Here is a 21,350-nt window from a genome sequence, read left to right as displayed (position 1 = left end):
ATTTTAATGGAATGAGCTAGTGGAACATGAAAATCATTATCAACAGTAATAAAAAGTACTTCTTTCGTCCCACAAAAATATGTATTTTTAGTTGGGCACGAGTTTTAATGTACAATTGGTAAAATAAGAGAGAGAGAGATAAAGAAAATTAATTAAAGTATTGTTATAAGAGAATGGGTCACACCTCATTAGAGAGAAAAAGTTTCCAAAATTAGAAAGTGCATATTCTTGTGTTATGGACAAAAAAGAAAAGTAATGTATATTTTTATGGGACGAGCGGAGTAAATGAGACAATTAATTGTGGAAGTGTGAAAAAGAAAATTTACGCTAATTAATTGTGGAGACTGGAGGAATGAAAAATAAAATTTACGCCAATTAATTGTGGACTAAAGGAGTACTACTTTATAGAAAAATCTCTACCCAATAATAATATTACTATAATTTTGTGATCAACTCTTTTAAAATATACCAAGAAGTAAATACTACTAATAAAGCTGAATTAATAAGAGCATCATAAAGCTATAAACATTTGAACTTAAATTGAAGTAAAATAATTAAACTATGTTTAATATACTAAAATTACTAACAGAAGTAGAACACGTGATATAGGCGTAGCCTATAGGCAGAGGACTTGACATTCGCCAATTTAATTATTACTATATTAATTTAATTATTTATTGTTATCTCATCTTCTTCCTTAAATAGCAACGACAGCCATTTTTTTCTAAACTTTCTTCTGCAATTTCAAATTTCAGCCCCTCCTTATTTAGTTTTTCGCATTTTAGACTTCACATACAGTAATTTAGTGAGGGCCGAAGACATTTTTCAAAAATTTCAAAAGTTTTAAAGTATAAAATATTAAAAAAATTAATTGGGGGAGGGCTTAAGCCCTTCTTCCCTTGGCTGTGTGTCCGCCAATGGATACAAGAAAGAGATTTGCTAATTTTCTTGATTTTTTGAATCGATTTTTTTAGGAATCACGTGAAATCGAGATCGAGAGTCAGCCACCATGGATTCACAGCAATTTTCTTGCTTTTTTGAATTGAATTTTTTTGGGAATCATGTGAAAGCGAAATAGAGAGTTAGAGAGGCAAGAAAGAATAGCCAAAATATTAAGAATAGCTTAAACCTATCAATGCAATGAGATGATTTTTATGAATATATTTTATTAGAATGGAATACAACAAAAGAATATACATTTGTATATACTCATAAATACAAATTTCACGTTTTTCACGTTACTTGTGACAAATAAAAATAAAAAATAAATTCCTACACAACTGGAGAAAAAATGGTTGAAGAAAGCTATAAATACCGAAAAAAAATCTGACTACAAAAAAACTAAAAATTGACAGCAATCTTTAGAGAGAAGAAAAATGGAAACTGTTGGCGGCACCCCATTCACCTTCTCTTCACCACTGCCCTCACCTCCTTCCCAATTGCAGAAAACTGCCGTCTTCTTCTCCAAAGCAAATCGCTAAGAATTCCTTCAAATCTCCCAAGATTTTTTGCAAGCTTCCCGAGAATGAGGCTGGAGCGACGCAAGGGTTTTCGACTAAAACAGACGAGTACAACATCGCCATGAAGAAGCTGATGATGAACCCTTACGAGTATCATCACGAATTCGGTCAGTCACATTAATTCTCGAAGCGCAATACGTTTTATATCTTGAAAAAAAGAGGAATTTTGAACATATTTGTGTGATTTTGCTATTTTGCTTCCGTTTTTAGCTGTTTTGTTCCAATTGGATTGCAGTTTAGGGGTTTTCTTTTAGTTGAACTATCTCCTATTCAAAAACAAGAAACATATGAGAATCTGGTGGGGCAAAGTGGTTTTTATTATGTGTTGGAAAGTTTTACTCTTTTTAAACTATTTTGTTGTGATAGAACATAAAGTAGCTTTTACTCATAGTTTTCTGGGCTTAATTGACTTAAGTCACATGACTTGATGCTAGAAAAGTGGATCTAAATGATGTCAACTTGCTGTTATACTCTATTATGTCCCTTAAAAATAGAGACTTTTGGGATGGCATAGTAATTGAAGTAGCGATAGTGGATAGTGGGACCCACGTCGTTAGTATAAGTAGACTAATTTTGTTAGACGGACAAAAGTGGCAAGGGGGACTATGTTTTGGGGACAGAGGGAGTACTATTTTGCACTTTTCTAAGGGGATTTCTTTGTTTATTGTTTTGCTGTGTGCAAAACTGTGTGACATTGAATACTATTATGTGTTTGATTCAAGAATGAGGTTTGAGGTTGGATACATACTGTTTGTGTGATGGCACTGCTGTATCTTGGTGTCTTGTAAAACGTATTTCGATTTTGTTTATAATGTTGAGATGTATGGAGCTTGATTTGAGTGTTGTGGCTTTAGGCATGAACTATACTCTGATAACTGAGGATCTTATTGTTGGATCCCAACCTCAAAAGGTTGAAGACATCGATCATCTGAGGGAGGAAGAGAATGTGGCTTATATTCTCAACTTGCAGCAGGATAGTGATGTTGCATACTGGGGAATAGACCTTCGATCTATTATAAAAAGATGCGAACAAGTTGGAATCCGGCACATGAGAAGGCCTGTAAGCTAATCTGTCTTTGTGCTCGTCTTCTTCAAGGCACCCTATCCTGTTCGTTTATGATAAGATGAATAATGTATTGTATTGCGTAATTTCAGGCAAAAGATTTCGATCCAGATTCTTTAAGGAATGGATTACCAAAAGCTGTGTCCTCGTTGGAATGGGCGATTTCAGAGGGTAAAGGAAGAGTGTATGTTCACTGCACTGCTGGTTTGGGGAGGGCACCGGCCGTTGCAATTGCTTACATGTTCTGGTTCTGCAATATGGATGTAAGTTAGGCAGACGAAATCTACGCCTTTTCTTGTATGTTTGTTGGAGTAGTTTCTGATTGATTCGTTCGCATTGCTATGGAGCAGCTAGACACAGCATACAAGGCGCTGACTTCAAAGAGGCCGTGTGGACCTAACAGACGGGCTATTCGTGGAGCAACATATGATCTTGCCAAGAACGACCCTTGGAAGGAGCCTCTCGATAGTTTACCTGAATATGCTTTTGAGGACATTGCAGACTGGGAAAGACAACTGATCCAGGATCGTGTTCGTGCACTTCGTGGAACTTGAGAGGTGCCGGGCATCCAGCGGAAGATTGCACCGAGACATAGCACCGAGACATAACACTAGTATACTATAGACATGCCATGTGAAAATGATATACACATTTGCTCTTTCTGCAGATTTAAAATCTTGTTTTACAGTAATTCTGCAGATTTAAGGATGTTGAGTTCGAACCCATGTTTTGTCTTTATCTTTCACAGTTTATAAATACAATTTTCATAAATGCAAATAATACTATTTTACTCGAACTTTACATTTTACAGTTTAAAGCTCAATTTCCACAGTATAAGAGAAATTAAGATTTTTAGATGAATTTAATATTTACTAAATCATTAACAAAATAAATTGATTTTAATTTGGCGAATGTTAAATTATGATATACTACTAAAATGTAAAGTTCGAGTACAATATTAAAGTTGATTCTAGTATATGATATATCACGGTTCACACGAATAATTTGGGTCCACCATTTCATCCCTACCGATGGCGTTCGGTTGTCATGACTAACATCATGAGACTATCCATCTAGGATTAAGTTGTGGGATTATTTTAGTTGGATGGGGAAAGCTATAACTAAATATCATGAGACTATCAATCTAGGATTAAGTTGAAGGATTCAATCTTATGAACAAACATGATACATATTTAATAATGAGATTTAATCTTGCCAACCGAACACCCCATAGTGTTATAAATCAATTTGTTCTCATCATTTTGTCACCTTGTCCTCTATTATTGAGTGAAAGATTATTTAAATGGTAGTATAAGTTAGTTTTGCTCGTAAAATGCTTTCTGTGACCCCAAACATTTTATATGCAAGTACAAATATGTAAAATATTTGATTGGTTTCTAATCACAGAAATGGTCAAGTATTGGCCAATAACTATGCTTTTGTTATTAGTGGAGAATATAATATTGATTATAGGTGTGTAGCTAGAGTATATCCATTAAATAATTCAATGATAAAGCATATAAACATTCTCATATTATTATTGGACACGTTAATTTACATATCCAATCCAAATGTCATTATTTTCTATAAAAAATAACAAAAGTTGGGAATTATTTTTTAAATGGTCTAATCATGAAATGGGTATTTCTGAAGATAAATGTGATGAGTTTGATCTCAATAATATCGATGATTGTGGGCGCGATTTCTTCGCTAAGAAATACTCATAGTAGAAATATGCTTATTATTTAGCTTTCACAAGATAATATATTGTACAACGTCTAATCTATAATCTGGATTATTAAAAAGTGTCAACCGATTACAAAATAATAGCAACAGAAAATATCAGCACATTATCAACGATTGATACCGTGTTGACATTGTATTGACATCAAAATCTTGAAATTTTACACTGTGTTGACACTGTGTTAAAAAGTTTGGAGTTTGTACAATTTATGAGTTTGCATTTTATCACTATCGGTACTATATAAATATCAGGGTAATTTGCTTTAAAAATATGCTAACTTTGTTCAAAATCTAGTTAATTATGCTACTTTCCTAAATAAATGATTTAACATAACATTGATAATTTTCTTACATTATTGCTGTATAATAAATTTTTTTGGCATCTCGGGCGTCTTCAATTTTTAATGTTCCATCTCTTAAGCAATTTTTTCGTGCCTCAAGTCTATTTTACTATTCAGATAGAAAATTATATATATAATAATAAAGATATGGAACACTGATTTTTTTAGCTATAAGACCATTGTAAAATTATCAAACTTGTGATATACAAATATTTTTTTTATTGTTGTAAACTGTGTGATATTTCTGACGATATACCTATACTATACATCATCTAATTCTAACATATCCAATCCAATGTCATCATTTTCTACACATCTTCTAATTCTAACATATCCAATCCAATGTTATCATTTTCTACACAACATCTAATTCTAACATATCCAACCCAATGTCATCATTTTCTACAGTTAATCAGTGATACAAATCCTTTTTGGAACGATTAATCCAATCCAAATGTCATTATTTTCTACAATAACGAATAGTCATTCTTGTGTAGAAAGGCAATTTTATTTTTTCGTTTTCCTCTCATACGACATAATTAAACATAAAGTTTATCCCTCGATTTTTTTTAATTAATCTGTTGTACTAATTTGCACTGTACGTGTCACTTGTATAAGAATGATCTAGAAGCCTTGAATGGTCACATGTATTATTTCGTCTACGCAAGAAACTCTTTCGATTAAACATGTAATTATAATTCACTTAATTTCCACCTAACCTTACCTATGTATTATTTCGTCTACGCAAGAAACTCTTTCGATTAAACATGTAATTATAATCAGTGGCGGATCCAGGACCCGAAAATGGCGGGACGGAACTTATATTTAAATAGTAAATATTTAATTTAATATTATTTTTAATAATAAAATAAATAAATATTATATTAATATTTAAGTAGCACTACTGCACTAGCTTTATTAATAAAATATAAACATGCTTCAGCTTGCAAATATGTATTATTCATTTTAAAATAAAAAATTATATAAATATAAACATGCTTTAGCTTGCAAATATGTATTATTCATTTTAAAATATAAATTATTGTAAATATATGTACATTTAAAATCACTGTAAATATTATATACAAAAGTGATATAAGTAGAGCACTAAATATTTATATTTCAAAAATATTTAAAATGTTTATTTTGTTACATAAAGAATAATTAAGATGCATGGATCAAATTATAAGTACTTTAGGATAAAAAAAGACTTTAACACAAGATTAAAAATGATTTTAACTGAAGAATAAATATAACAACATAATATATGCAACTTAGTAGTTTTAAAGGTATTATTTTGATAATAAGAAGAAATATGAATTGATAAAATAAAAAATAAAAAATGAAAATAAATATGTTTTTGTTGAGGATTGAACCCTAGACATCTTAGTTAAAAATCCAACAACCAAACCATTGGACTACTATATTTTATACGACATTTATTGAAAACAAAAATATTTCTAGACTCTACGGAGGGGCGGGGTATGCTATTTTCGGCTTGATTCAATGAAAAATTTAGGCTCTCAGAACGATCGGGTAGGGGCGACCGCCCCCTCCTGCCCCTTTGGATCCGCCACTGATTATAATTCACTTAATTTCCACTTAACCTTACCTATGTATTATTTCGTCCACGCAGGAAACTCTTTCGATTAAACATGATATTATAATTCACTTAATTTCCACTTAACCTTACCTCTTTGGAGTTTCACCAATTCGAATCACAAAAAAAACAGAATAATTCAAATACAGCACATACTCGTACTTGTTTAGAACCCTTGTGTACAATTGATGATGCTAACTAAAAAAAATTAATTTTAGATTGAAAAGAAAATTAGCAACAATTAAATACAGTATTGAATAAAAAACCAAGCTTTTTTAGTATAGAAACAGCTAGCATTAAAATAAAATAAAAAATCGTGTTCAAAAACGGATTATCTGGAGACCACTATCCCAAATTTAAAAAAATGAAAATATAAAAACAAATTAGCATACACATGGACTCTAAAATCAACCACTTTATCCAAAGTAACAATGAAATTTCTAATTGTAACAAGCTTTGAGTAAGAAATGGGGTCCAACAATTATACAGTTCTACTTATATTAGCATGCATATAAGTATTACACACATCTTCATTTTCCGACGCTTTCCCTCTCTAAGAGACAGTTTCTTCTCATTTCTAGATAGAGGAATCGAGGGGGGAGAGAGAAAATCAGATAAAGATTCTTGCTTGATTGAATGGCAAAGCTTGCCAATTATTATTCCATGGCTGTGGGGATTCTTGCTGTAGTTGTTTGTGCAAATTTGATTTCAGTGGCACTTAGTGTAAGGGTGCTGCCTCTGCACCCTTACTTGAAGGCTCAAGACAAGCCAATTAGTAACATTTATGACACATCAAACTATGGGATTCTTCAGCTGAACAATGGTTTGGGCACAACTCCACAGATGGGGTAACATGATTTTGGCTTTTTTATTGTTATTATCAATGGTTTGCTGTTAATTTCTTTTTGTTTTATGATGCTCTAGTTCAATGGGGTGGTTGGGAATTTGAGGCTGGGGGGAAGTCTTCTGGCTGCTGTATTTGGTTATTGAAAAGTTTTTATTTTTCTGTGTGCGAGTTTATTTGGGTAGTTGGGAAAAGTTTGGATTTTTCTTGTTGCAAGTTTGGATCTTGATCCCTAATTACTACTCCTTTTGAGGTTGTTTAAAATCGAAATTATGGACTGATTTGATGCATAAGTTTTCATCTTAATAATGGTGGAGTTGAGGCCATATATATCTGTTTTATTTAGTTTTTTGTTTGTTGGAACAGATGGAATAGCTGGAACTTTTTTGCTTGTGATATCAATGAAAAGGTTATCAAGGAAACAGGTACTGCTTTCTCTTGCTGCAGTTGTGATGCTATCAATGTTTAAAATGTTTTGATGTTGTTCAATGATAGAAGCTAGTTTCTGTGAGATGAATAAGTTTCAAAATGTGGCTGCTTGTTTTATACGTAATTCAATAGCGAAGATATCCTTTGTTCGAGGGAGCATAGGTTAGGTTTTTGCATACCGTGAGTTCTGATCTCATTTGGATATCGTTTGGTATCTATATGCTCAAACTGCTTGGTTGATTGTTTACATTTGTCTGAAAAAGATAGTTTCGACTTGCGTGTACTTTTGGGGGCATGTGTAACTGTTTTTCGACTTGATATCTGTGATCATGTCTCGGATAATCCTTGAATTCCCCTTCCAAATCGAAGTCAATCATCTTTTCATTTTAGAATTTGCTTGCATGAATGATGATTCACTATATAGGCTGGCAAAATATTCCCTGAGAAACTTGAAAAATTTGTACGCAATTCACCTTCCACTCTGCCCTATTGTATCATGAAATGTTATCTAGCTTTCCCGAGTTGCTTATTCTTTCTTTTAAAAAAAATATATTTCAATTTTCTCTTCGAATCTAATGGTCATGAAGTTTCCGATGAAAATACTAATGTGGCCTTGAATGTTTTGACAGCTGATGCACTTGTTACAACTGGATTGGTGAAGTTAGGTTATGATTACGTAAACATCGGTCAGTTATTTCCCTGATTTATTTTAATCTTACAGCTGTTTGCTCAGCTACCCTTTCTTGAGAATTTACGATAATGAAATGCAGATGATTGTTGGTCTGAAATGGCACGGGACTCTAAGGTAAAAAAACATCTCGGCAACTATGTTCATTATAATGGTTTTATATTTCAGGCGTATTAATCGCCTTGAGTTCACACTTATATGAAAGCCCGGAAATGTGCAGGGTCAGCTAGTTGCCGATAAAAAAACTTTTCCATCTGGCATAAAAGCTCTTGCAGATTATGTGCACTCAAAGGGCCTGAAGCTAGGTATCTACTCGGATGCAGGGTGGGTCTATTTCTCTATCACATGGCTTTTTTTTATTGAATGTATTTCTTGCATACAATAAGATGCCACTGTGCTCTCCTTTGTTCTCATTGTCTTAAAAAAATGAATATTCCACAGGGCTTTCACTTGTCAAGTTCGACCTGGATCCATTTTTCATGAATCGGATGATGCTAAACTCTTTGCTTCTTGGGTGAGTTTAGGTTTCAAGTCTTCAGTAACATCCTTCTGTCTCGTTGCTGCTGCTGCTTCATGACTTTTGGATGCTTTTATCTGGTTTGTCGCGTATAATGTTGATAACTTGACGTATGCTTCATATTTGTTTTCCATCTAGGGAGTCGATTACTTGAAGTATGACAATTGTTTCAATCTGGGCATTCCTCCAAAAGAAAGGTGAGTCTCTAAATATAATTTTATATGCTTGCATCATTATGTTCAGAGTAATTGTATATCCACGAATTCAGGTATCCACCAATGCGTGATGCCCTGAATGCAACTGGACGCTCGATATTCTACTCACTTTGCGAATGGTAATGTGTATAACCTTTAACACTCACGTTATTAACCTTGATTTGCATACTGATATAAAATTTGGCTTTGGCGAAAAAACAAAGGGGTGTGGATGACCCAGCCTTATGGGCTGGCACAGTCGGAAACAGTTGGCGGACAACTGACGACATCAATGATTCGTGGGCAAGGTTTTGAACTCTTCCTTCTCTCTTAGCACCTCATGTGTTGAAAACCAACTATTCTTTCTGCATATACGTAAAGAGTTCTCAGTGTTACATGATTATTCTCATTTGAGACCGACTGTGTATTTATTTCCATGTTAAAAGTATTGTTCACTTACTTCACATTCACATGTTAAAACAAGATGATGCGCTAATGTTTGTCCGTTTGGCTTAGCATGACAACGATCGCTGATATCAACGATAAGTGGGCAGCTTATGCGGGACCTGGCGGATGGAATGGTAAACTGTGATCTTGTTATGTACATTGGAGCCAAGATTCGACAATGAAATAAGCATAGTAATTCTTTGTACATTTCTACTCATGTTGGCAGACCCCGATATGTTGGAAGTTGGAAACGGTGGCATGACCTACGAGGAGTATCGAGCACATTTCAGCATCTGGGCTCTGATGAAGGTGCTTTGTTTTTCTCTAACAATAAATTTTGAGCCATTTTAGGTCAAAATGAAGCCTTATTTTTTCTAGTCCTTAGCCTACTAAATGTGCCATCTTTTTACGAAAAATCATCTCACAACGTGCAGCCTTCTGCACAAAATAATTACTACTCATTTATCTTACATTTAAAAATTTAATTTTCTCAGGCTCCGCTTTTTATAGGATGTGATGTTAGAAATATCACTTCAGAGACATTACAAATTCTTAGTAACGAGGAGGTTATTGCTGTAAACCAAGGTACAAAGTTTCTTTGCTTCTGTGCAGCCCCTATTGTGTGTGCGCGTTGTATTAATAGTAAATTTTTTATTCTATCTCTGCGTGCAGATTCACTAGGAGTTCAAGGAAGGAAAATATATGCATATGGACCCGATAGTTCTTATCAGGTATCCGATTGTTAATCATTCTTTCCTTCCACTAAGCAGAAAAAGTTTTTGATCTAGCGTCTCGATATGCCTTGCAACCACGGATATTCAAGAACGCCTGGCATTAACAAGCTAGTTTGGTTTCAGGTGTGGGCAGGCCCACTCTCTGGTCAGCGTTTAGCTGTCGTTCTATGGAATAGAGGTTCAAAAGCTTCGTCTATCACAGTTAAATGGGATGTACTTGGACTCGAGTCTTCTATCAGTGTTTCTGTTCGAGACTTATGGAAGGTGGGTAGATATAATCTTAGTTTGGACATTTCACCGTTGCCAGTTAGTTGTCTTCGATATATAATTGAATTAGTTCTTCATTTTTTAGAGGTGATGAGTTTTCTCATAAACATACTGGAGCTCTTATTACCATATTTGTTGCAGAAAGAGTATGTATCAGAGAACAGCAGGGCCTCTTTCAGTGCTCGAGTCGATGCTCACTCTTCTGAGATGTACATTTTCACCCCATCAGCGACCTATTCGTCTAGTTAATCGCTTGCTGCTTTGAGAATTGTGGTACATCAATTCTACTGTATGGAAGAATAAGGTACTGTTTGGTTGTCGGTTTTGTGCCGGATGCTGTGGATATCGGTTGTTGCAAGAGATACTTGTTTGTGTGAATTTGTTGTTATTCCATGAATATAAGCAGGTAAGGGTTAGAAGATGGGTTTGCAGTTTTCTTCCCCATGTAGTGTGTATTATTGCAAGATATTGTGTATCTTTGTGGTCTGTTTATGTACAAGATTCTGCATTTCCATTTATAATGCCACACTTGAGCCAAGATTCTGTACAAATGGTGTTTCATCTCTTAATTCCAATTCGAATGTAGTTTTATAGTGATGGAACAGCTGAATTTATTGCAATAAAACAAATGATCCCAATTTTCACCAGATAGAATAAAAGAGAAATATCAACGATGAACTATATTCATAAATAACATCCAGACCACCAAAGGAAAGAAAGTACTATAAACATAAGAGTTGAATTCGACGATGCACAGCTCGATTCAGAGACGGACTAAGAAGCAGCGGCCAGCGACTCGATCAATATCTGGTATCCTTCTGGCACTATGGACTGTGTCTGCACACACCCTGCCAATGCTGGGACGTCAGAGTTAACATCTAGAAACCTCGCGAGCAACAGCAGCAGATGAAAGTCCGAAATCCGTTTCACAAAGGGGAGATTCTTTGCCCGATCTAGATGGTTCTTTAACGCCCTCATTGTCACTGAGATGATCCTGTTCTCGATAGGAAATGTCGAAGAAAGTGGGCCCTGAGATTAACACGAGTTTTCATCAGTGATCATAAATCAAGAATATATGTCATAAATACTAGAGTATTTTCACAAAGATTTTCCCTACAGTGTCACAATATACAACTGAATTATCATGATTCATTTCTGTTCATAGTTTTCAATTGTTAGACCCTAAATTTGGATCTATTGCTAATTTCACATGCATCAGAAGATATAAAATGTAAAGAGCATTATCCAGAAATATGCAGTTAGCAGCAACCAAGGTGAGAATATGTCATATCAAGATTTGATATACCAAACTTGTAAGTTAAAGAAATAAAACAATGTCTCAAATACCCTATACCAGAATCCTTGCACAAAGTAACAAGCTAATATGTGTAGCAAGTATGCAAAAGCAGCTGACAAGATAACACAACAGCATTCTGTGAAACAAAATTACAAACCAACAGCCAAAAAGAGCTAGAAACAACAAGCTACTTAGCATAATTTGCTAAGTAGTTAGTGGGCAGCATGTCAACATTATTTTCACATAGCTAGTGGGTGAATAAAAAAAACTTGTAGTGATGATTTGTAAGTATTGCAAGAATGATAATGTGTCAGAGTGGAAAATTGTGCTCCAGTGAAAGAAAATCCTTTTGGTCAAAGAGAATAAACCACAACACCAATCTTCCAATTGTAATGTAAAAAAATTCACTAGATTGAAAAGCGTATTGGCGCAAGAAAGAAAATAACATACATTTTGGTTGAAGGCTTGAAGCACAAGTGAGACGAAAAACAAAAACAGATTCATGTTTAAGGGTTATTTATCATGTTATTGTAGGGCTGAATTTCACTAAAAACAGTATTCTTTCTTTTGGAAAATATTCTAAAAATATGATCTCTAAGGATCAGTAAGAAGACTCATCCATAGGATTTAGTCCACCTATCTAGTTCAAACCAAATAAGTAAACATACTCAAGTATTCGATCAAATAAGCTAGCTATCTTAACTGACAGTCAGTCACATTGTTTAAGCTACACGAGAAACTCACGTGTATGAAACCCCAAGACCATTAACATACAATTCACATCAGCAAACCAATCTTTAGCTAAAACAAAGTTTAATATCGAGAAACTGGCGCAATGTAATATCAATAAATGAATAAAGAAGAGGCTAACCTGGTGATCAGCAATCTTGACAACCACCATGAAGAAGTCATTATCCACATCCTTGGTGTCCTTCCCTCCAACAACAACGTCCTTCGTCATCCTCGACAACTTGGGATCAATCTCCTCTTTGAGGTCCCGCTCAAACCAACCCTCTTTAAACAACCTCACGCACATATCACTCATCTGAAAAGCCTCAAAATGCACAGCTGCTGACCCATCCTCACTCACCTCCAGCTTCACCACAGCAGTCACCCACTCCTTCAAATCCCCCTCCGCCTGCAGCTCCACCGCCTGCAAAACCTCCGAATTCGACATCGTGTAGTCCTTCTTATCTTGACTAACCGTCTGCGTGAATATAAACCCCACCTTCCTCATCCCCAGCCCCAAAGCTATGGCCTCAACCAGCTTCTCCTCATCAGGGTCCCTCAAAAGGATCAAATTCTCCTCCGTCCCCTGCTGCGGCGGCTCGTAGATGAAATTCACCTCCACCTTCCCCTCCTCCGACACCGTCCCATACATAAAACCACCGCGCTTCACCGCAAAAGCCAGGCTTTCGTTCACGTATTGCTGGAAAGCATTCGCGGCATCGCGATCGAACGAGACGAGCTCGCAATGGGGGTTCTCCTGGTGCGTGATCCTCATCTGCTTGGCAATTAAATCGTCCATCGTCATCTTCTTCCCGAACGACCCCGAAGGGTGGAAGGCCGGCCCGGCCACCGTCCGCTCGCCCTCGTAGGCGAGATACACGATGGAGCCGTGGCCGATGTTGAGAGCGGCCAGCGCGGTGTTCGGGTCGATCATGTCGGTGAACCGGGTCAGATCGGTTTGGGATTTCGCAAGAAGCAAATTTTGATTGGTGGAGAGAATCTGGGCTTGCAAGGGAACCCGGAGCTGGGATTCGATCCCGGACTTGAGCGCGGCGACGGTGGCGCGAGGGTTGTCGATTGAGACCCGCTCAAGACCGTCGCGGCTCCGGATTCTGATCATCATCTTTGCTGACCTGTTTGGGGAGAAGCGGTTTGGGAATTTTCACAGACAGTTGGTGTGCGTTGCGCTGGTGCAATAAATTAGTATCCTCTTCGGCAAGAAGTATATGTTTATATAGGATACCAAGCAGTGAATTTGGGGAATTGAATAATTGGAGAGGAAGGAAAGAGTTTGGAGTAGGGAAGAAGAAGGAGACGAGATTTAGGAAAGATTTCTTCTTTTTCCTTTTCCTTCTCGAATTTTCTATGATTTTATGTTTATATTTTTATAAATTGGCTAGCCGATTCCCGGAGCTGACCGATGCACTCGTCGATCGGTTGGCCGCCATTGCAGGCTCCCTATCGGTCAGCCGATTTTTTATTTTTTTAAATTTTCGAAACACTATATATACGCGATTTGCACGTCATTTTCATTCGCACTACTTGTTTTAACGAGTTTTCTCTTTATCTTAATTTTTGTACAAAAGTAACAACGCGAAATGGAACACAACGAGTCTACTCCAGTGACGAGAGGGTCTCAAACTCCCACGGTACCCGTGGGAAGTGGATGGGGTCCGATGGCCGGGTACTACAACATGTACTCTTGGCAGCAGATGATGCCCGGGATGGCATCCGGGGGTAGTATGCTGGGATGACAGGGGATGCAGGGCGGACCGGCGATGCCGGGCGGGCAGGAGGTACCCGGGATGCAGATGATGCCGGGGTGGCAGCCGGGGATGCAGGGGACGCCAGGGGGACAACGTCTATCGCCCCAATTTTAATTTTTTAACTGCTTCTTCGCACACACCGACCCCATCGGAGATGCAGTTCACTAGGTGTGATACTTTCTCCTTAGAGGAGTTGGGGATAAATCTCGGGGATGCGGGCACTTCCGTTCAAACGGGGGAGTAGGGCGGGGTCGGGGCGCGCCAAATAAGAAGAAGGGCAAGGGCAAGAGGGAGTCGTCGCAGCCGGCTGATGACGAGAGCCGGCCACGGAGGAGGTGGACGGATGCAGAGAACGTCGCGCTGTTCAAGGCGTTGGTGAGTGTTTGCGATGATCCCCTTGCGTCGAACAATCAGAGGATCGTCAACTTGTGGGCTAAAATAGCAGCAGCCTACAAGGCATTTTGCCCGGAGGGGAGGCCACGTAGCAGGGAGGAGTGCCGGAAGGGATGGGACCGAATCAGGGCTGCGGTCTCCCGATTTCGGGCTTGTACACCAACACCCTCCGCATGCAGACCAGTGGTCAAACTGACGAGGACTGCAGGAGGATAGCGGAGAAAGCCTTCCCCGTGCCCAGGCTTTATAAGGAGTTCATCTACTGGAACTGCTATGAGGTGCTGATGGACTCCGAGAAGTTTCGGGCAGGTGTCGATGCTGGCTGGCCGAAGAAGCAGCGACTGAACTATACCGGTGATTACAGCAGCGGCAGCAGCGGCGGTTCCCACGACCACCCCGAGGATGTTCAGGAGTTCCCGTCCCCTCTCGCGTTTACTCGCCGCACTCGCCCGGTTGGTCAAAGGCGGGCGCAACGGGCTCACCAGGGGTCCCAGGAGGTCCAGTCGGCATCCCCCCTGTTGGCAGGTCGACAGCCGAGCTCGCCTTCTTCGCGCGTCAACAAACGCGGGCTCAAATGTACATGATCTTAGCTGACTGGAAAGCGGCAACTGACCCCGAGGAGAAGAGTTTTCTTCACTCAATGCTCGTGAGTATGCGGGCCGATTTGAATGCCGCCGCGGCACAGTTGGGGGGGGGGGCTTAGACGCGGGCTCAGATGCCGCAGATTTGGGGGTCCCGGATAGCGGCGACGACGGCGAATTGAGGCGGAGGCGGGGGGCTCGTGTGTGGAGGAGGAGTTTTTTTTTTTAAATTAATATAATTTTTTTAATTAATGTACTTTTTAAAATTTTAATATTATTATTGAATTTTCCCGTATATGTGTCGTAAATTTAATTCTGTATTTTGTGTGATGGTTAATTATTTATTTTTTATAATTTCTTTTATTGTGGCTAGGCTCTGACTGGTCTATTGCTTGTCCAGTTGTTTGTCCTGATGATATGACAAGAGGAATTTTTAGTGTTGATGATGTGGCAGGTGGAGTTTGTGGCTAGGCTATGGTTGAGTTATGGCTGTCTATCTCTATAGGAGATGCTCTAAAATACAAAAAAAAAATGCTTTTTTGATGGAAAAATAAAAATAAAATCCTAAAATAATGCTTGAAATAATATGCAATTCCAATTTTTCCCAATTATCTCGCCATGTTATCTCTTCAGCTAAAATCCCCAATTATTTTCATCCCTCTCAATTTCAAAACCCTAAACCCTCCAAAAATCAAATGCTGCAAATCCGAAGTCCAAACCGAGAGGGGCCACACTTTCGACACCGGCGGCACCTTCTTCCGCCACGAGAGCGCCACCGGCCGCGACCTCGGCGTGCTTGCCGCCGCCGTTTACAAGAAGGACCACAATGCCCTCCGGGTGCTCGACGCAATGTGCGGCTGCGGAATCCGCTCCCTGCGCTACCTGGCGGAAGCTGACGCCGACTTCGTGCTGGCCAACGACGCGAATCCGGACTACGGAGAGCTTATTTCGGCCAATTTGGGGAAGGCCGGCGTCGGAAATGAGAGGTGGGAGGTGAAGCACCTGGACGCGAATCGGCTTCTGACGGAACGTTATTTGGAAAGGGATTATTTTGACTTGATTGACGTGGATTCTTTTGGAAGCGACTCCTCTTTCTTGAGGTCTGCCATGTGTTCTGTCAAGCTGGATGGGCTTTTGTATCTCACTTGCACGGATGGATACTCCTCTGGTGGGCACCGTCCTCAGCAGTAAGTTTGGTGTTTCAATTGTTTCTTTATATTGTTAATCCAATGGCTGGTTGTTGGTTGAATGGTTTAGAGTTTTGTAGGTGAAGTTGTATAGGTTGTATAATTGATGGCTGATCAAGGAAAATAAGTTTAGGGTGTTTCGGGTTATTTTTGGGGTGAAGGGTCGATTTACATGGCAATGCTGTATCTTTCTGTACTGGAATAGTGATAATTGGTCTCCCGTCTTGTGCGCATTGTGTTTGTTTATGATAAATGCTTATGAATTATGCAAGTGGCATTGTATTTCTGCTGGATCATGAAATCTCAACTTACAAAGATAATCTTTTATCATACAGTACCTTGGCTGCTTATGGAGCTTATGTGAAGCCAATGCCATATGCAAATGAGATTGGATTGAGAATGCTTATAGGTGGTGCTTTGCGTGAAGCTTCTGTGTTGGGCTATCATGTGGTTCCACTTTTCTCCTGCTACTCATACCATGGCCCTGTGTTTCGAGCAATGCTCCAACTTAGGCGTGGCAAGTTTCCCTTTAAGAGGTCTTGAGTTTTGTCAATCTTGTTTATTAGTTAGTTCTTTTCTTTCAATGTGATATGTTATCTCCAGCTACTTTTGCAGGCATTATGGTTTCATCAGCTACTGTACTCAATGTGGGAATTCTCAGTCTATCTCATGGGATAAACTCGGTCAAATGAGATGCACCTGCGATGATGTATGCAGTTATAAATTTCCTCTAGTTTGGTTTTGTAAGCCTTGAATTTCAGCCTTGCTTCGTTTTTTTCAGATTCCTGGCTCACTTGTTGTTTCAGGGCCCCTTTGGACTGGGCCTCTTCACAAAACTTCTTTTCTTACTGAAATGGTAAACTTGGCTGAAAAGTGGGGCTGGATAGGCAATGGAACAGGAAAACGTATGGAAACTTTGCTAAAGGTTATGATTGATGAAAGTGACCCCTTATTGCCATTTGGGTACATCAAACTAGATGAGGTATTTCATGAAATTTCTAACTAGTTGTTGTGGATCTTTGCCTCTCAAGAGTATATGCTATGCGACTTGTATGTCTCTTAGATAACATTCTGTTGACTGTAACTGCAACAGGTATCAAGACGAGCAAAGATGAACTCCTCTCGATTGGACACTATTTTGAATGCATTGCACAAGGTAGTACTAGACTCCTGATATGCTACTTTCATCACTGTTCTAGTTCCTCCAGATATATTTGTTTTTCTTAGGGAGAACCATATCATAGAAATTCAAATATGAGAACAAGAATATTTTGTCACTGTAGTCAATCAACATGGATATTAGTTTTTATCTTCCCCTACCAACTTTCACAACTGACACCTTTGATTTTGAGTGCTATAGGAAGGTTATGCCGCTAGTAAGTCTCATATAGCCACCAACGCGATTAAGACAAACTGCTCTATGGTTGATTGTGTAAGGCTTGCTAAGGGACTTAGAGAGGCTGCTGATGAAATGATGCATAGTTGCATTGAAGCGTAGGAACAGTAACCCTCCTGGGAAAGGTATTTTTCTGGATCCCATGGTTATGAAAAAACCACATGTTGGCTTAGCTAAAGATGGCTCAAGAATGTAGCATTCAACCACGCACCAATCTGGCATCGACACCCTCGACTCTATTGCCTGAGCATTATATGGCCTCAGAGATGGTATTAGTTGGAGTGGTGATCTTGAAGGGAGCAGCAGAGCACATATAATCTTGTTATGTTCCATTAATTTTTTGGGGTGGCAGGGAGGTGAATTGTAAAATTGAATTTTGATGCAAGTTTCCTATATGTACAAATACTGCCATGAATTGCATATTGATCCATTTTTCCTGCTAGTTATCTGTTGTCATTCAAAACGAGACTTAATTGACAGAAAAGTGAAAACAAACCGTGATACTTAGTAACAGAAAGTGAGAGTATAGACATTATTGCTGAAACTTAAATATACAGTCGCAAAGTATGCTGGAACAAGTGAACATCATACTATCGAAAAAAAGTATCACCTCAGCAGCAAGACTAAATTTATTCCTCTCAAACTCAACAGTGCAACAACATCATTACTCATGCACTCTCTTTATCGAAAACTTCTGAAGCATATTTCCAGTTGATAACTTTCCATATATTCTTCAAGTAGTCGGGCCTCACGTTCTTGTACTGCAAAACGCAAAGCAATGGGGACCGAGATCAGTGCTACGATATGCATAGCCTGTGACATAAGAGACCTAGACTAGAAACCAAGAAAGATGTGCATGGCAAGGGATGAATGCATAAGGGTGTATGCCTCCAAGCCCATAGGAGAGGAACATGTTGAGCACAAGAATTAACTAAGAATTACTTACTCCGTCCCTTAAATTTTGTTACATTTTGACGAGGCACGGGTTTTAAGAAATGTATTGAAAAGTGGGTTGGAAAAGCTAGTCGAATGTTGGTCCTATTTTTAAATATTAGTGTTCTAATAAAATGTGAGTGAGAATGAGTAATAGTGGAATGTGAAATATGACAAATTTTGTCATACAGACGGAAATGGAAATATATGGCAAATTTTCAGGGATGGAGGGAGTACTAGTAAAAAGAATAATAATGGAAGATCAGAAAAGAGAAGCCTTGATACTGTGTGATAATTTTCGATTAGAAGCTCTGGATAAGCAGTGGAGTTTTGCACATTAAGATTCTGCTAGTCAGCATGTGAGATTACAAATAGCGATTCAGATGAGTAAGCACCTGCAAATAATATGCATGTTCCCAAACGTCAATTCCAAGCAGAGGGACCAAACTAGCTCCTTTCGTAACCAGTGGATCCTGCAACAGAAGAAGGTAGGCAAGGCAGTACAGCAAGTTTTGTCATGTCAGAAGTCATAACTTAGTAATTTATTCATGATTTCTAGCTTTTACTAGTAAATTGTCACCGGGACATCTTTCAAAATCTAATTTAAGAGTTTGTCAGAAAACCTTAAGAGATCATATGATTCTGTATCACACCTTCACTACATGAAAAGATGGCAACTTAAGACTAGGAATCTCAAAATCGTAGCATTATTCAATATCAACTGAGGGAAAATAACTAGAAATAGCAATATTCCCATAACACAAATTCATAATAGTTCTAAAACCAAGTAACCAAGGGCCTAAAGTCATCCGCTCACAAACTATGAATGTAAAGAATAAATCACCAGACTTATATTTCAAACCAACAAAGTTCTGACAGGGAAGCATGTTAATTTCAAGTTCTAGGTAACGTTTATCAACAACTCAATAATCTTGACAACTTAAGGAAACTTAAGGAATTTAGTATAAAATCAAAAACCACTTGCCTGATTTCCAGTGGTCTCAACTACCAGGCGCTTGAATTCTTTGTCCAAACCAAGCCACTAGAAATACCAATTAAGTAGTTCAAGGAAAATAAAATTAGCAGGAGAATACACCATTCAGAAGCATCTCAGAAATCAATTTAGTTGAAACATGATGGCTATAGAAAAGAGAAATTCATACCACCCATCCAGAACCCTGTACAGCAGCACCTTCTGCATTCATCTTCTGAATTAGAGCTTCAAAAGATCCAAAGTTGCTGTCGATGGCCTTATGCAAAGAACCATGAGGAGGCTCACCACCACCAGCCTGAAAGAGAGATTACCTAGTAAAAAAAATCAAAAATAGAATAGATATGCAACCATCAAACATTAGATGGTGTACTTACACGAATAGGAGCGAGATTCTTCCAGAAAATTGAGTGATTAACATGACCTATCAAAAAAATAGAAAAAAAGTTTTAGAGCTAGGAAAAACATGCATCAAGAAGATTAGCTTGGCCACAACCACATATCTAGCATAAGTAGATAAAGAAGGCATTACGTTCCGTGCCAAACTAAACAAAAACGAGGTATACATGTGTCTAGGTGTTAGAGAATGGAACTGAGAATTGAAATAATTAAAATTTGTATCCAATCCGTGCAAAAAGAAAGAACATATAGTATTAGTACATAATTAGTTGCTCAAATTACTGGTAACTACCATAACTCCTGAAATTAAGAATTTTGCTTAGGCTAACAATCAGCAAATTTGTGACTTCTCTTGAATTTTTCTTTTGGATTTTGAATGATATCCCTAAAAATATGACTCACGGATTGAAAAGAACAGATTAAAATGAACTGGCACCAAAGAAATGTAAGCATCAAAACACATAAATGCGAAACCCTAAGCAAAAGGTTCAACTCAACTCAAGCAACCGAACATCAATATTGAAAATTGAGAAATGGGAGGAATTGGAAATGAGATAAACACACCTCCTCCGTTGAATTTGATAGCGCTCTGAAGCTTGACGACGGTGGAGGCGTCGCCCTTGGCTGCAGCGGCGTCGAGCTGCTCAAGAGCCTTGTTGTAATTGGTGATGTAAGTTTGGTGGTGCTTCTGGTGGTGGAGCTGCATGATCTCGGCGCTGATGGCGGGCTCCAGCTCGCCGTAATCGTAGGGCAGATCGGGCAGCGAGAATGTCTGGATGCCGCGAGAGGCGACGGGAGCCGCCGCCCTCAGGGGATTTCTAGCGATTAGGGTTCGGAGCGCCATTAGAGTATCTCACTCGCTCTTCTGGAGAAATGTAGAGAGAGAGATATATATTTGATTTCACTTTTCAACCTTACACTCCAAAGCTTGAGTCTTGAATAGGTTAAAAAGGTGTATTCGGTTTACTGAATTTCCAAAAATTACTGTAACCGTTTTTACTTCATTTTGAGAGAGCTATTTTGTAAGAGTTAAATATCTGTTTCTGCTCGTTTTTTTAGGATTTTCCAAAAATGATTCAACCTAACAATTTTACTGAATTTCCAAAAATTACTGTAACAAAAAGTGCATTCGGTTTACTATGTTTGCGATTGGCTCGGAGATTGGCGGCGAGGTTGGAGGTGGGGCGGAGAAGGGCCGAGTCGGAGAAGACGGTATATGGTCGGAGAAGGCCTCGGAGCATCATTTGTTGAAAAAGTCAACTTGTATAACCATTTGGTAAGCGACGAATAT

General features: G+C 38.4%; 5 protein-coding genes across 5 annotated transcripts; 3 read left to right on the top strand and 2 right to left on the bottom strand.

Moving 5' to 3' along the window:
* Nucleotides 1-1,340: 1,340 nt before the first annotated feature.
* LOC121763725 (phosphoglucan phosphatase LSF2, chloroplastic-like) lies at nt 1,341-3,363 on the top strand. Its single transcript, XM_042159790.1, has 4 exons — nt 1,341-1,627; nt 2,375-2,580; nt 2,676-2,846; nt 2,934-3,363. The coding sequence occupies exons 1-4, from the start codon at nt 1,582-1,584 to the stop codon at nt 3,135-3,137; spliced, it is 627 nt and encodes a 208-aa protein (XP_042015724.1). The 5' UTR covers nt 1,341-1,581; the 3' UTR covers nt 3,138-3,363.
* Nucleotides 3,364-6,785: 3,422 nt separating this feature from the next.
* On the top strand, nt 6,786-10,938 carry LOC121764846 (alpha-galactosidase 3-like). Its single transcript, XM_042160872.1, has 15 exons — nt 6,786-7,115; nt 7,478-7,536; nt 8,170-8,226; nt 8,311-8,345; nt 8,449-8,552; nt 8,670-8,742; nt 8,884-8,942; nt 9,014-9,079; nt 9,164-9,247; nt 9,456-9,520; nt 9,613-9,695; nt 9,881-9,971; nt 10,059-10,117; nt 10,244-10,384; nt 10,529-10,938. Exons 1-15 carry the CDS (start codon nt 6,904-6,906, stop codon nt 10,634-10,636), a joined length of 1,296 nt encoding a protein of 431 aa, XP_042016806.1. The 5' UTR covers nt 6,786-6,903; the 3' UTR covers nt 10,637-10,938.
* A 103-nt stretch (nt 10,939-11,041) lies between these two features.
* LOC121764847 (NPL4-like protein 1) lies at nt 11,042-13,777 on the bottom strand. The gene is made up of 2 exons (XM_042160873.1): nt 12,556-13,777; nt 11,042-11,416 (listed from the first exon to the last, which is right to left on the bottom strand). The coding sequence occupies exons 1-2, from the start codon at nt 13,534-13,536 to the stop codon at nt 11,162-11,164; spliced, it is 1,236 nt and encodes a 411-aa protein (XP_042016807.1). The 5' UTR covers nt 13,537-13,777; the 3' UTR covers nt 11,042-11,161.
* Nucleotides 13,778-15,768: 1,991 nt separating this feature from the next.
* On the top strand, nt 15,769-18,178 carry LOC121765739 (tRNA (guanine(26)-N(2))-dimethyltransferase). Its single transcript, XM_042161950.1, has 6 exons — nt 15,769-16,340; nt 16,676-16,876; nt 16,956-17,049; nt 17,122-17,322; nt 17,434-17,496; nt 17,701-18,178. The coding sequence occupies exons 1-6, from the start codon at nt 15,772-15,774 to the stop codon at nt 17,836-17,838; spliced, it is 1,266 nt and encodes a 421-aa protein (XP_042017884.1). The 5' UTR covers nt 15,769-15,771; the 3' UTR covers nt 17,839-18,178.
* A 43-nt stretch (nt 18,179-18,221) lies between these two features.
* On the bottom strand, nt 18,222-20,969 carry LOC121765740 (superoxide dismutase [Mn], mitochondrial-like). Its single transcript, XM_042161951.1, has 6 exons — nt 20,624-20,969; nt 20,038-20,084; nt 19,833-19,958; nt 19,655-19,711; nt 19,065-19,142; nt 18,222-18,497 (listed from the first exon to the last, which is right to left on the bottom strand). Exons 1-6 carry the CDS (start codon nt 20,901-20,903, stop codon nt 18,405-18,407), a joined length of 681 nt encoding a protein of 226 aa, XP_042017885.1. The 5' UTR covers nt 20,904-20,969; the 3' UTR covers nt 18,222-18,404.
* Between the last annotated feature and the right edge of the window lie 381 nt (nt 20,970-21,350).

Source organism: Salvia splendens, chromosome 14, assembly GCF_004379255.2.
Source record: "Salvia splendens isolate huo1 chromosome 14, SspV2, whole genome shotgun sequence".
NCBI lineage: Eukaryota > Viridiplantae > Streptophyta > Magnoliopsida > Lamiales > Lamiaceae > Salvia > Salvia splendens.
Note: the sequence above shows the minus strand (reverse complement) of the source record. Positions and strands in the feature narration are given on the sequence as shown.